The sequence below is a fragment of the Nomascus leucogenys genome, chromosome 13 (assembly GCF_006542625.1).
Source record: "Nomascus leucogenys isolate Asia chromosome 13, Asia_NLE_v1, whole genome shotgun sequence".
NCBI lineage: Eukaryota > Metazoa > Chordata > Mammalia > Primates > Hylobatidae > Nomascus > Nomascus leucogenys.
Genome location: NC_044393.1, coordinates 32,494,290 through 32,510,417, shown reverse-complemented (window position 1 = coordinate 32,510,417; position 16,128 = coordinate 32,494,290). Strand labels below are relative to the sequence as shown.

The following is a 16,128-nucleotide window of genomic DNA, read 5'->3' as shown; positions in this document are numbered from 1 at the left end:
TATGTTTGATCTTAGATCTCATGACCTGAGTGCATCTCTTCTCCAGGAAGGAAACTGCACCAATGTCTGTTCTTGTTAAATGGCAATTTTTAGGGCTGGGCACAGTGGCTCATGCCTGTAATCCCAGCACTTTGGGAGGCCGAGGCAGGAGGATCACCTGAGGTCGGGAGTTCGAGACCAGCCTGACCAATATGGAGAAACTCTGTCTCTATTAAAAATACCAAATTAGCTGGGTGTGGTGGCACTTACCTGTAATCCCAGCTACTCAGGAGACTGAGGCAGGAGAATCGCTTGAACCTGGGAGGTGGAGGTTGCCGTGAGCCGAGATGGCACCATTGCACTCCAGCCTGGGCAACAAGAGCGAAAGTCCATCTAAAATAAATAAATAGCAACTTTTAGTCTCAGCTTGTTTTGTTTTGATGTCAATAAATAGTAACAGCATTCAAAAAAAAGGCAGGCACGGTGACTCACGCCTGTAATCCTAGCACTTTGAGAGGCCGAGGCAGGCAGATCACCTGAGCAGGTCAGAAGTTCGACACCAGCCTGGCCAACATGGCGAAACTCCGTCTCTACTAAAAATACAAAAATTAGCCAAGCATCATGGCGCATGCCTGTAATCACAGCTACTCAGCAGGCTGAGGCAGGAGAATCGCTTGAACCCAGGAGGCAGAGGTTTCAGTGAGCGGAGATTGCACCACTGCACTGCAGACTGGGTGACAGAGCGACACTCCGTCTCAAAAAGAAAGGATTTGGGTATCATCTAGGCAGTGTGAATTTTGTCTGCAAGCCCATGTGAGGGTTTAATTATATTTACAAGTCCTTCCCCCATCTCCATTCAGTGTTGAGACTCAAGATAGGCCATTTTCTCTATGATTCTCTCAATGGGGCATGTATTCTTATTTCTAATTCACCTTCACACTGATGTCATAGCCTTTTGAAGTCCAAGATTTACACAGAGGGGTCTCCACTAAAGGTTCCCCAATTTAGCTTTCTTTTCTGCTTGTTGCATCACTTAATGTTATAAAAACCAATAGAGTGTGGGTTAAGTTGCTATAATTTTTAAAAAATCAAAATACAATGACTTAAATAAGAAGAAAGTATATTTTCTTCTCGCATGATGGTTCAGAGGTAAGTAGCCCAGGGATAATGAGACAGCTTAGCATTCTCCACAGCTAACTTTCATCCCATTTTTTAATAAGTGACTACTCCAGTTTTCTTGATTCCCCAAAACAATAGGAAAGGAAAAAGAAATGTAGGGCAAGCAGGTACCTTTTGTAAGAATATGACCAGGAAGCCATACACATCACTCCAGTTCACATCCCGCTTGTTAGAGCTGACTTGCATGACCACACCTACTGGATCTTACCCAGCCATATGGTTCTAAATACCTCTATACCCTGAAAACTCCAAAATTTATATTGATAGCCTGAAGCTCCTCTCCAAGTTTTTCTGACTCATGACATATCTAACATGATACCTCCATTTGAATGTCTAACATGTCTGAGGTGGTTTTAAAACATAACTGAAAATGGCCGGGTGCAGTGGCTCACGCCTGTAATACCAGCACTTTGGGAGGCTGAGGCAGAAGGATCACCTGAGGTCAGGAGTTCGAGACCAGCCCAGCAAACATGGTGAAACCCCATCTCTACTAAAAATACAAAAATTGCTGGGTGTGTTGGGGCATGCCTGTAATCCCAGCTACTGCGGAGGCTGAGGCAGGAGAATTGCTTGAACCTGGGAGGCGGAGGTTGCAGTGAGCCGAGATTGTGCCACTGTACTCCAGCCTGAAAGACAGAGGGAGAGTCTATTTAAAAAAAAAAAAAAAAAGCCATAATTGACAATTATTTGATATGCCTCCATCAAGGGAAGAAATTTCCCTCTCCTTGAATCCAGGCATGCTTGTGACTGCTTTGACCAATCGAGTTCAGCAGAAGTGATGCTTTCAAGGCTTGGTCTAAAAGGGTCATACAATCTCCTGTTTGTTTGCTGTAACCCTCACTCTTGGACCCCTGAGATCCCATGTAAGAAGTCTTCCCACTCTGCATGAAGCCCAAGCCACATGGAAGGATCATGTGGGTGCTTTGGTTGACAGCCCCAGATAAACCCAGCCTTCAGGTGCCACACATGAGTGAAAAAGCTTCCAGATCCCACCACCCTAAACATTCAAGTCTTCTCAGGTGAACTCTCAGGTACTGTCATTAGATAATGCTTTCTGTACTATTTCTACATGTCAGATTTATTAAATGATTATGATGATGTTATAGTGTATTAATCATAAACAATTCATGTATTGTCCTAAGCCTTTTACACGCATTATTCCCTGTGACAATTCAGTGAAATAGGTAACTTTAAGATCTCTTTTTATTTATGAAAACTTTAAGTCCATAGAGGTTAAGCAACTTATACAGTGTCAGAAAGTTCACAAATGGAAGATCAAGCACTTAACCCAAGTCTGTCTTGACTTCAAAGTTTATTCTTCAGAACAAGCATCCAATAGGGGCTCTATAAAGTCAATATAGAGTGACAATTTGTGACATCAGAATTAGTGGTTAGGAAAAACTCTCCCAGGAGGTTCCTATTTGAGCTAAAACATGAGTGGGAGGAATGAACCAGTCACAAGAAAATCAGGAAGAACATTGCACATAAAGGAAATAGCAAGCACAAATGTCCTGAAGTAGGAACACGATTCGTGCATTTAAAGGAAAGAAGGAGAGCCAGTGTGGCTGAAGAGTAGTGGGAGAGGAGCAATTGCTATGAGATGAGGTCAGAGAAGTATGCAGCAACCAGATCATGTAGACTAGGAGGAAGAGTAGGAATGTATCCTAGTGCAAAGGATAGCCATCAGATAAATCAACATCTAATTCACATTTTTAAAAGGTGAGTCTTTAAAAATTCATATCTTTAAAAGGTGCAGTGGCTCATGCCTGTGGCTCACGCGAGGACTCCCAGCACTTTGGGAGGACAAGGCAGGAGGATCACTTGAGGCCGAGGGTTTGAGACCAGCCTGGCCAACATGGCAAAACCCCATCTCTCCTAAAAATACAAAAAAAAATTAGCTGGCATGGTGGCGTGTGCCTGAAGTCCCAGCTACTCAGGAGGCTGACGCACGAGAATTGTTTGAACCTGGGAGGCAGAGGTTGCAGTGAGCCAAGATCGCACCACTGCACTCCAGCCTGGGCAAAAGAGCGAGACTCTGTCTCAAAAAATAATAATAATAGTTAAATAAATAATAAAAAATAAAAGGTAAGTCTAGTAGCTCAGTAGAGAATGCAAAATCTGAAAGCAAGATGGAAACCCTACCTGAATATCTTGAGCTGAGAGTGAAGGCGATTTGGCTCCCCAAAGGAAAATCAAGGGGCTGTCACTAGAAGAAAAGGAAATCACTGCTGAGCATACAAGGGTCCACTGCAAAGCCTTAGAAGTAAAGTTTCTGGATTGCAGGGCCTGCATGTTTTAAGGATTTTGATATTGACAAACAACCTCCAAAAAGTTTGGATTTGGATTTGGATTTCCATGATCAAGATATTGTTCTTTCCCTGCATCCTAGAAAAATCTAGGATCATCAATAAAATAATACTCTTGGCTAGTGTGGTGGTTCACACCTATAATCCCAACACTTTGAGAGGCTTAGGCAGGCAGATCACTTGATGTCAGGAGTTTGAGACCAGCGTGGCCAATGTGGTGAAACCCCGTCTGTACTAAAAATACGAAAATAACTTTTTTCTTTTTTTTTTTGAGATGGAGTTTCGCTCTGTCTCCCATGCTGGAGTGCAGCAGTGCGATCTTGTCTCACTGCAACCTCCGCCTCCTGAGTTCAAGCAATTCTCCTGCCTCAGCCTCCTGAGCAGCTGGGATTACGGGCACATGCCACCACGCCTGGCTAATTTTTGTATTTTTAGTAGAGATGGGGTTTCACCATATCTGCCAGGCTGGTCTCAAACTCCTGACCTCAAGTGATCCACCTGCCTTGGCTTCCCAAAGTGCTGGGATTACAGGCATGAGCCACTACACCTGGCCTAAAAATACAAAAATTAGACGGGCATGGTGGTGTGAGCGCCTGTAGTCCCAGCTACTCAGGAGGCTGAGGGACAAGAATTGCTTGAACCCGGGAGGCAAAGGTTGTAGTGAACTGGGATTGCACCACTGAACTCTAGGCTGGGAAACAGAGCAAGATTCCATCTCAAAACTATATATATTTTTTTTCTTGCCAATTTGATTGGAGAAATGATACCTCACCGTCATCTGAATTTGTTTTTCCTTGATTCCTGGTGAGGTTGAGAAGTAGGCCTTTCTGACTTACCATGAATAGGCTATGATGTCTGAGGTGTGCCTGGAGGTGCACATATAAGTCTGCCTCTGCTCCCTTGACATCTCCCTTATCCCCTGCCCATTGTGGTCACACAGCTACTCCAGAGTCCTCAGGAGGACTACAAAGGCTTCAAAACAAGAGCAAAACTGCTATACTGACTATGCAAGGAGCAGGCCCAGAGATGGACAATGATTTTGCAAGACCCACACAGTGCACTTGGGAGTTGGGGTCAAGAGAAAAGACCTGTGATATAAGTGGTTCAGAGACTTGGGGGCTGATAACGGCAGCCTAGAGAATCTTTATGTGAAAACCCAATTACCCTGCCCTGTTTTGGTGTTGAAAACCTGGACTGCTGCATTCTTTTACTTCTGTGTCTTTTATATAGAGAACCATATAATATGATGGATATATTGATCCCTACTGCACATCTGCCCCAAATCCTTAATTGAAGAGATTGAGACCCACAAAAAAAAAAAAAAGTAATTCTTCCAAGGTCACATAGAAAGCTAGTGGCAAAGTCAGGACTAGTTACCCAATATTTTCAACTCTGCTGTCACTCTCAATACAAAAATCCTCCATATATCCTGGCATTTCAGGCAGTAGGAGAATCTCTTCTTTTAGGGAGAAAAGAATCCAACAGATACATTATTTCTCCAGGCCTGGGCAACAGAGCAAGACCCTGTCTCCAAAACAACAACAAAAACAAAAAAACAAAAAATAGTTTTTAAAATTAAGAAAAAAAAAAGAAATGAAATGAGCCTCCTTACCAAAAATGAACAGCACAGAAAAGGTGGACTTCTAGGCTTTCCACTGAGTCCCTTCCTAGCCAGTGTCTCTTCTTCTCTTCATTGTAAGGGTTTTAGAAAGAATTATTTACACTTGCTGACCTCACTCTTTCACTTACCTTTCAGTTTTCAACCCCATTGACTGTTTTCTGCCCCTACAGAAATGGCTTTCACTGTTGTTGTTGTTTTTCCCTTATAATCCCTCTGTATGCTTTTATACCCTTGACATCTGTTTCCAGTCAGAGAAACAGTAACTACAGGATGCAGCTACCACCCGAGGGCTGAGGGAACTAAAGGAAAGAGAATGCCTTTTCTTTTCTTTTCTGAGATGGAGTCTCGCTCTGTCGCCCAGTCTGGAGTGCAGTGGCACGATCTCAGCTCACTGCAGCCTCCCCAGGTTCAAGCGATTATCTTGCCTCAGCCTCCCGAGTAGCTGGGATTATAGGTGTGCACCACCATGCATGGCTAATTTTTGTATTTTCAGTAGAGATGGGGTTTCACCATGTTGGCCAGGCTGGTCTCGAACTCCTGACCTCAAGTGATCCGCCCACCTTGGCCTCCCAAACTGCTGGGATTACAGGCGTGAGCCACCGTGCCCGGACAAGAATGAGTTTTCAAAACCCGAGTTCAGAAGAGGGATTCTGAGTGGTTGGTTCTCAGATCTCTGAGGAAGGGGAAGGATGGCCCTAGGGGGAGGTCCACTGCATGTTAGAACCCAGCAGGGGGCTGTGACAGACAGGCTGGTGCTCGGATCTTCATCTCTTTCTGCCATTTTCCTCTCCGTTTTTGCTCCGGTTATGTCATATTTCTCATTTTCAACACCAACATGAGCCTTTCCACGGACATTCCTCCACCTGGAACCCCATTTCAGCTCATCTACCTGTTGCTTTGTATTTATTCTTCAAAACTCTGCCATCTTCCCTGACCTTCTGGAGCCAGTGTTTGTGGCGCCTCCTGCTGGTCACTGGGTTCAGGCAGTTTGGAGCTGGGTGGAAGGACGGGTAGTATATTAAGTCTTGGGCCCTGGACCCTGTTGGCTGACCTCTCCCTGCTGACCTAAATGACAAAGGAAGGCGTGCCCAGTCAGAGTGTGAGGGCTGTACCCGTGGGCAGCTGAGGGAGTGCGAGCCACAGGCCAGGCACTCTCCCTCTCCCATTAGCTCAGCCGTGGCATCGGACTTGCAGCTTCACTTGGGGCTGCCTTAGCCATGAAGCTCCTTTTGCTGACTTTGACTGTGCTGCTGCTCTTATCCCAGCTGACTCCAGGTAACCTGAACCGCCTTAAGGAAGGGGCAGGGCTTAGAGACTAAGTCCTGGTCAGGGAATCCCAAGGGCTAGAAGGATGGGCTGCAGGTTGGCATCTGGCACCACGTATAGGAGGCAGGAGGCGCCTCACCAGCAGCAGGTGCCAGCTGATAGATGACAACTACGACATCCAGAGCTGCTCTCAGTGGCTCCATCCCTCCTCTTCCTGCCCAGCTCCAGGGAGTATGTGGGGGTGGCCTAGTGTGTGAGGAGGAGTGGGAGGGGTGAGCAAGAGAAGCAGGAAAGAGGAGAGGCAGATATGGCCCTTTTGCAAAATAATCCCCAGAATGAACGAAGCTTTGTGAAGATCACAGCCACCTTAATGGGAGAGAAAGCTCATTTGTACTGTAGCTGTCTCTGGGCCAGACTCTGCACTGGAAGCTAGGACTACGGAGATAAATGACACGGCACCAGAGGAGGTAACTGGGGGAGACAGTTAAATAGCATTTACAACCCAGGGTGACACGGCTGTGACAGTGGGAAACCATGGGGCTGGGTACACATGGTCCAGCCCAGGCTGAGGGAAAGGAGAGTCCTCCTGCAGGGATATCCTGAGTCCTAAAAATTGAGTCGAAAATAGAAGAGGAAGGAGAGGGGAAAGCAGAAGGGTGTCCCAGGCAGAGAGGTCAGCCTATGCAAAGGTCTGCATGCGGGAGAGAGCATGGGAGCGTCGGGGACCTGCATAACATGGAGGGGTGGGTTAGGAGAGAGGTGGGGGTAAAGCTGAGGAAGCATTCAAGCTCCAGGTCTCAGTGGGCCTCAAATACCAGGTGAGGGACTCATGGGAAGGTTTAAACAGAGAAGGACCCTGGTCAGACCTACCACCCACCAATTTCAGCATGAGCCACCTATCCCTTCCTGCTCATCTGGTAGAAGTTTCTAGCCACCCTGAGGCTGCCGGCTAACCTTTCTACAGTGTCAGAAACGTGTGAATTTCCTAAACAAGCTGACCTCAGTCCTTGTGTCTTCCTGAGGCCCTAAAACACCACTCACCTGGAGTAGAGAGGAAAGCCCAGACCCTGGGTTAAAACCTGCGCCATCATTTTCTGACTCTGTGACCCCCAACAAGAAGCTCAGCTGCTCAGAATATCAATTTCCTCATTTCTCAAACTGCAATAACATCAAGTGTGTAATAATATCAGGTTGAGGGAACAACATTGAACACGCTGAAATTTTGGTCTGCAAAAGAAATACGGCTTCTTTATTTTCCATAACTCACCAAACTTTCCCAGGAACTTCCATCCTGACTGTGGGAGTTAGTGGTGGGAGGAGCAGGACTACAGAGATAAATGACATGGCACCAGGGGAGCAAACTAGGGGAGACAGTTAAATAGCACTCACAACCCAGGGTGACAAGGCACACAGGGGCTGGGCCTGAACTCAGCAGTTCAATATTTGTCTTTTCTGGTTTAAAATGATTTCTAAGCTAATTCAATCTCTTTTGAATAAGTGTTGAGTCTTTCAGCATGTCTCTTTCTTCCATCACCCCTTCTCTTTCCTGGGATAGTATCTGGTTGCAGGAAAAGTAACTTGATATGTCATCAAATAATTAATTGCTTCATTCAGTAAATACAGTTGAATGGATTTCTTGTTCCAAGCACTGTGGTGGGTGCTAGAGGTAGAATTGTGAACAAAACAAGATAAGCAAAATCTCTGTCCTCTTGGAGCTTACCTTCTACTGGAGGACCCAAAGAATTTGAAAATTAAATGAAAAATATGGTATGTCAGATAATGAGTACAGTGAGCAGAATAGGCAGGAAAGGAAATAGTGAACACCAGGGGAAGGGGAAGGTGATTTGCTTTTTTTTTTTTGGAGACAGAGTCTTGCTCTGTCACCCAGGCTGGAGTGTAGAGGCACGATCTTAGCTCACTGCAACCTCCAGCTCCCAGATTCAAGCAGTTTTCATGCCTCAGCCTCCTGAGTAACTGGGATTACAGGCGCCTGCAACCAGGCCTGGCAAATTTTTGCATTTTTAGTAGAGATACGGTTTGGCCATGTTGCCCAGTCTGGTCTTGAATCCCTGACCTCAAGCCATCTGCTTGCCTCAGCCTCACAAAGTGCTGGGATTACAGGCTTGAGCCACCATGCCGGTCTTTGCCATTTTTAAGGGGGTGTTCATGGAATGTCTCACTGTGACCTGAGGGAACAACTGGGGTGAGCATGTGGATATGGAGGGAAGGAAATTCAAGCTGGGGAAAACAGCAAGTGCAAGGGCCCTGGGATAGGAACATAAGGAGGTGGGGTCAGGTCCTGTGCTGGACCCTTACTGACTTCTGGGATCACGTCCCTCACTGGATGTGGTCAGTGAGTGTCCTGCTAGCGCTTACTACTGGATTTCATGACTGATGAAATCTCTCAGCCCTTTTGGGGTCCCCACTGACTCGACCCTTCGTCTCAGCCAGATCTTCCATCTGGTCCCCAAGTTAAGGCTGTTCACACCCTCCCTTACTGCCTTCTGCACTAGGGGTGTACTCTTGGCAGGTTCCCCACTGGTTTTCCTATCTCAGCCAGAGATAAGGGAACCTGGGGACCTTCTGGGTCTATTTCATTCAACAGAGAGCTGACAGCGATGTTCAGCCACTTCCCTCAGCCATTTCTAATCCCCCTTCAGGTAGCACCATGTGGTGCTATATCCATGCTAAAGATAAGAATTTCTCTACAGAGCTACCAGTTTCCCTGAGCTATGCTCTAAGAGGCAGAGAGTAAGTGTCCTCTGCGTTGGCAATTTCTTTCGACCAATCTGGGCATTCATAGCAAGAGACTCTCTTGCCCCTACCTTTCTCACATTATCTCTACTTCCTGAGTGTTCAGGTCAACCAGTAGACTGCTAGCAGGAGACACACGAAAGGCGTTTGTCCCTAGCTTGTTGGTGGGTCCACCATCAGGCTGGCAGAATGAGGCATGGGTTCTAGCGGGGCTGTCAGGCCCACTGCTGCTGCTGCGGGAGCCAGATTTAAACTTCCAGCTTCCCTGGAAATTATGGGCAGAGTATTTCCCCTCTACTTCCTGTTGGGTATGGTAGTGGTGACAGAGGTTAAATGGAGGCTACTTTAGCCGGACCCTCAGCCTTAGCCTCCTACAGCTAATGGTGAAGTGGTATTGTCTGAACCCCCCAGGCTCACCTAATAATGTATAAAGGAGCTCTTTGAAATTTGGAAATCCCTGAACTTCCTTAACAAATGTTGGTCCTTAAAAGTGTCTTTCTATGCACAACCCTTATCTCATCTAAGCTGAGCAATGAGTTTGTTGTTCTGTTGTTCACCATTCCCCCAAAACCCAGAAACTCTGCCCAGTTCTGCTTTTTGACAACCAATGGATTTTATGATTAAAGGGGATTGAAATATGCATCACTTTAATATTTTCAAAATATTGTCATACTCACTGTTAGGTTAATTGTGGGAATTCAGAAGACATACGTAAAGCCCAGAAACCCAGCAGAGATGAGATTTAGGTGGGACACCTGCCCTTCCATTATACATCGTCACAGCACCCTGAGTTCTTTCTTTATAATTTTCATCATACTCTAGTTAATCAAATATCTGGGTATCTATTTTTTAATGGCTCTTTCTCCGCTCATTAGACTGGAAGTTCTCTGAGGGTAGGTGTCTCACTCGTTTATAGTTTTATCTCCAGTGTATAGGCCTCTCAGTGTGTACATGTGAGTATTTCCCTGGTGTAGACATCTGGAAAGGAATTGCTAGGTAAAGACTGTGTACAGTTTTAAAATGTGTAAGTTATTGCTCAGTAGGCTCCACAGATGCTAAAAAAAAGTGTATGAATGTCATTCCTCTCACTCACCAATAATTCCTCTTGACACTCTTAAATTAAAAATTGAGATTTTGTTGTTAAATGGTGGCTTTTTCCTTATCTTTTAGTAAACTAAAACACAGAATCACAGATGCCACACACCACATAATACAAGTGTGCAGCTTAATGGAGGTTATAAGTGCACGTCTTTATAACCACCATGCAGGTCAATGGACAGAGCATTGACAGTCACCCCAAAAACGTCTCCACCTATTCCATCCATCACAATTGTCTTCATCTCCCAAGTTAAGCACTCTCCTGACTTTCATAGCAATCAGTTCTTTGCATTCCTTTACAGTCTCATTGCTAGGGGTGCATCCCTAGACACCCTATTTATACTGTTAAAATCTGATATCTCTTTAGATTCCTTGAATTTTTTAATTTACTGGTTCCATTTTCATCTCTTTCTTATCTTTACAAGTTATCTGTTGAAAAAAATAAGTCATTTGATCTATAACTTTCCACAATTTTGCTGATTGCATACTCAAGGTAAAATTCAATGTGTTCCTCTGACCTCTGCATTTCCTGCAAATTGGCACCTGTATCCAGAGGTTTGATCAGGCTCAAGTTCTCCCATTTTGGCAAAACTTTCAGTGGTGATACGTTCCTTCATTAGGAGGCACATAATATCTGGTTGTCTGTCTTTTAGGACAATAGGAATCAATGATGCTCAAAGCCTAGATCCATTAATTTTTTGGCCATTTCAAAATGATAATATTCTATTAAGTGATATTCTTTATTTAGCTGGAACAGTCATATGAAAAAGATACTCCTCATTGTCTACTATTTGATTTCTTAGCAGTACAGTTCATATAGGAAAGACAATAAATGCTTGATGATTTTTCTTTATTTATGAATCTGCACGATAACGATCTATTGTCCTATCTCCCCAAATTGTGATCAAATAATTTTTTTTGTTGTTCTGTTTAGATGGAGTCTAACTCTGTCGCCCCAGTCTGGAGTGCAGTGGCACGATCTTGACTCACTGCAACCTCCGCCTCCCAGGTTCAAGCAATTCTCCTGCCTCAGCCTCCCAAGTAGCTGGGATTACAGGCGCACGCCACCACGCCTGGTTAATTTTTGTAATTTTAGTAAAGACAGGGGTTTCACCATATTGGTCAGGCTGGTCTTGAACTCCTGACCTCAGGTGATCCACTCCCCTCGGCCTCCCAAAGTGCTGGGATTACAGGCGTGAACCACCACACCCAGCCGACAAAATAATTTTTATATCATTAAAAATGCATGGATTTAACTATACTTAATGAATTTGCATTCATTACGATCTTTATTCTTACGGAAACTGAAATTGCCCCATCCGTGGCTAGGGGGAGCCTCTTTAATATGATCCTTGAGCCTTATTTTACATAACCCTGGTAACCTTTGATAGCTTACTTGTGATCAAGTCCATCTAATAAAGACCACAAGGACACACTAGCAGTCTGACAGATCTATTAACTTACCACAGCAAAGGAAACTGCAAACCAAAGGGCCTGTGGGTGGTTGGGGGTGCAGGAGGAGTCACCAAACCAGGAAACAAATAGGGTTACTGTAGGATGACGGGAAAGGGCAGATTCCGGTATAATGTAAATGAAGCAGGGTCTGATAGACTTCAAAGCAAGGCAGGGCCACAGGGCAAAGTATAAAGGAATTAACATCAGGCCTAGGCTGAGAAACGGATTCAGGATCCCGTTTCCACAGAAAGTACAAAATGAGGAGAGTTGTGGAATTTTGTATTCCAAAACCCCTTATCTGACACCAGCACCTGGCTCTGAAATCAAGGATGCTTTTCTGTACTGAAAGGCTCAGTTCCTGGGGGAAGAATATATCGTTTCCTTCTTGCTGATATGACTTCAAATACAAAGTTTCCGAGAGTTGTGATTAGAGAAAAGAGGGTTTCTCAGTACTTTGTTCTTTTGTTAATTAACAAACGCAGTTTCACAGGTTCACATTGGCTATCTGGAGTGACGAGATAGTCTAGGCTGGTCCTGTGCAGTTCCTGCGCCAGGTCTTGAATTCGTTCTGAGTTTTACAGCAGACATCTTCACCCCAATCTCACCTCAAATAAAAACATGCCAATTCGCACATTGTGTAAGAACCTTAAAACAGTACACGGTACTTCCATTTCACCTCTCCCAGCCTTTGTGCTATTGTCATACATTTCACTTCTACATATGCCATGAACTCCGCAGTACAATGCTGTTATTTTACTTTAAACAATTATCTTTTAAAGAAATGTCTCGGAGGCAGAGTCTGCAGTGAGCCGAGATCACGCCACTGTGCTCCAGCCTGGGCGACAGAGTGAGACTCCATCTCAAGAAAAAATAAAAATAGGCCTGGCGCGGTGGCTCACACCTGTAATCCCAGCACTTTGGGAGGCCGAGGCGGGTGGATCACCTCAGATCAGGAGTTCGAGACCAGCCTGACCAACATGGAGAAACCCCGTCTCTACTAAAAATACAAAATTAGCCAGGCGTGGTGGCACATGCCTGTAATCCCAGCTACTTGGGAGGCGGAGACAGGAGAATCATTTGAACCCGGGCGGCGGAGGTTGCGGTGAGCTGAGATTGCTCCATTGCACTCCAGCCTGGGCAACAGAGCAAGACTCCGTCTCAAAAAAATAATAATAAAAAAATAAATAAATAAATGTTTAATTGAGAACAAAAGTTGTTTACATTTACCCACATAGGTATCAGTTCTGATTCTCTTTACTCCTTTATGTAAACATCCAGATTTCCCTCTGGTACCATTTTCTTCTGCCTGAATAACTTCCTTTAACATTTCTTGTAGTGAAAGCTTTCAGTGATCAATGTTCTCTGTTTTCAAATACCTGAAAAAGTCTTTATTTCTCCACTTTTAGAATATTTTTGCTCTGCAAAGAATTTTGGGCTTTTTCCTTTTATTACTCTAAAGATCTCTCTCTGCCATCTTCTAGTGTGCAGTTTCTGACAATAAGTCTTCTGTTTTTGTTTTTTTTTTCTTTGAGACAGTCTCACTCTGTCACTTAGGCTGGAGTGCAGTGGCGTGACCACAGCTCACTGCAGCCTCGACCTCCCAGGCTCAAGTGATCCTCCCACCTCAGCCTCCCTGGTAGCTGGGACTACAGGTGCACACCAACACACCCAGCTAATTTTTTTATTTTTATTTTTTTGGAGAGACAGGGTCTCACCTAGGCTGGTCTCAAACTCTTAGGCTCAAGCAATCCTCCCACCTCAGCCTCCCAAAGTGCTGGGATTTCAAGTGTGTGCCACCACACCCAGCCTCTTCCAGTATTTTTACGTTTTCTCCTATGTACATAATGTGTCTTTTCTTCTGGCTTTTTAAAGATTTTTTTCTTTCACTTGATTTTGCAATTTGGTTATGATATGCCTTTGCATGCTTCTCTTTTGGTTTTATTCAGCTTATAGTTCACCGAGGGTCATGGTTCTATTGGCTTAGAGTTTTCATCAAACTTGAAATTTTTCAGCCATTATTTCTTCAAATACTTTTTCTGCCCCTCCCCTCTCCTCTCCTTTTGGTATTCCAATTACATGCATGTTGGACTACTTGTTATTGTCCCATGGGTCACTGACACTCTGCTCTTTTTCCCCTCATCTTTTTTCTTTCCATGTTTCATTTTGGATGATTTCTGTTGCTATGTCTTCAAGTTCATTTATCTTTTCTTCTTCAGTCTAACCTGCTATTAATCTCACTAAGTATGTTTTTCATTTAATATTTAATGTTTCATCTCAACTATTCCATGTGAATATATGCATATATATGTTTTTTTTTTCTTTGAGACAGAGTTTTGCTCTTGTTGCCTAGGTTGAAGTGCAATGGCACGATCTCGGCTCACTGCAACCTCCACCTCCCGGGTTCAAGCGACTCTCCTGCCTCAGTCTCCTGAGTAGCTGGGATTACAGGCATGTGCAACCATGCCCAGCTAATTTTTGTGTGTGTTTTTAGTAGAGATGGGGTTTCTCCGTATTGATCAGGCTGGTCTCGAACTCCTGACCTCAGGTGATCCACCCGCCTTGGCCTCCCAAAGTGCTGGGATCACGGGCTTGACCCACCGTGCCTGGCCATGAATATTTTTTACATCTTTATTTCTTCTCATCATGCTCATGGCTTCCTCTACCTTTTTTACTACTTGGAGCATATTTATCACAGCTGTTTTATCATCCCTGTCTGCTAGCTTCATCATCATTGTCATTTCTGTGTTGGTTGATTTGTTTTTCTCCTGGTTATGGGTCATATTTTCTTGCTTTTTTTTTTTGTATGCCCGAAAAATATTTTTACACTTTCGGTTTCTGTATTTTGTTACACTCCATTAAAGAGTGTTAGATATTTTTCTGGCATGCAGCTAAGTTAGTGGGAATCAGATGAATATTTTCAAGACTGACATTTAAGCTTTGTTAGGATGGGTACAGGGTATTCTTTAGTCTAGGGTTAATTTAGCCCCCGCTACTAAGGCAAGAGCGTTCCGAGTACCAAATGCTGCAGATTTTACAGAGTCTTTCCACTCAGGCAGGTGGAAACACAAGCTATTCCCAGTCCTGTGCAATCACTGGCAATTGTTCTGCTTACTTCTTTTTGGTGTTTGGCATTTTTTCCCCCCAGGCCTTTGGTAGTTTCCTCTTGCACATGCACAGAAAGGCACTTAAAGACTAGAGGGCGGGCCAGGCATGGTGGCACATGTCTGTGGTCCTAGCTCCTCGGGGAATCTCAGGTGGGAGAGTCCCTTGAACCGGTAGGAGGAGGTTTGCATTGAGGCAAAATCATTCCACTGTACTTCAGCCTGAGTGACAGAGCAAGACTCATCTCAAAAATCAAAAATAAAAATAAAAAAAAGACAACCCACACACATAAAGGCTTTATTCAGCTGATGTACCAAGGTCACTCTCTCAGTCAAAGGTGGGGAGCAAAAAAACAGAGTAAAGGAAACACAGTGATAGACGAAAAGAGTCAAAGGCAAAGGAAACAAGGAACCTTCTATCTCATCTGTTTCCATCCTTTTACAGACCTTTCAAATCCAGAGCCTACTTCTTAGGACTGACACTGTCTCCCTTCTTTCTGCTTTGTGTCAGGTGACACCCAAAGATGCTGGAATCTTTATGGCAAATGCCGTCACAGATGCTCCAAGAAGGAAAGAGTCTATGTTTACTGCATAAATAATAAAATGTGCTGCGTGAAGCCCAAGTACCAGCCAAAAGAAAGGTGGTGGTCATTTTAAGTGCTTTGAAGCCTGAAGCCATGAAAATGCAGATGAAGCTCCCAGTGGATTCCCACACTCTATCAATAAACACCTCTGGCTGATCCCTGCGTTTGCCTGTTAGTGAACCCCAGCAGCTCCCAGGAGTGCCTTTCGGGTGGTTTGGGATGTCAAAACTGTTTTCGCAATAATAATAAGACTTTTTTTTACTTTTTTTTCTTTTTTTGAGACGGAGTCTTGCTCTGTCACCCAGGCTGGAGTGCAGTGGCGCGATCTCAGCTCACTGCAAGCTCCGCCTCCCAGGTTCATGCCATTCTCCTGCCTGAGCCTCCCAAGTAGCTGGGAGTACAGGTGCCCACCACCACGCCTGGCTAATTTTTTTTTTTTTTTTTTAAGTAGAGATGGGGTTTCACTGTGTTAGCCAGGATGGTCTTGATCTCCTGACCTCGTGATCTGACTGCCTCGGCCTCCCAACATTTTTCACTTTTTTAAGATCTCTCTTTCACAGGTGTATAGTGGAATTTTCTGGAATCTCCATGACATATAATGACATAATTGTTCTGGCAGCTGACCAAAGATGTGCTTATGTGCTCTTGTGTAGAATTTTTTAAGGTAGAAGGCTTAAGGTATAAGTATGCTCATTTTCAGAGATTCATGCAATTTGTTCTCAGTAATTCTACTGTCCTCTTACAAACTATCTTTGGTTATATTATTAACTGTAATAATTAATCTC

At 44.3% G+C, this 16,128-nt stretch overlaps 1 protein-coding gene across 1 annotated transcript; it reads left to right on the top strand.

Moving 5' to 3' along the window:
• Nucleotides 1-6,211: 6,211 nt before the first annotated feature.
• DEFB123 (defensin beta 123) lies at nt 6,212-15,499 on the top strand. The gene is made up of 2 exons (XM_003273485.2): nt 6,212-6,360; nt 15,271-15,499. The coding sequence occupies exons 1-2, from the start codon at nt 6,303-6,305 to the stop codon at nt 15,414-15,416; spliced, it is 204 nt and encodes a 67-aa protein (XP_003273533.1). The 5' UTR covers nt 6,212-6,302; the 3' UTR covers nt 15,417-15,499.
• Nucleotides 15,500-16,128: the final 629 nt, after the last annotated feature.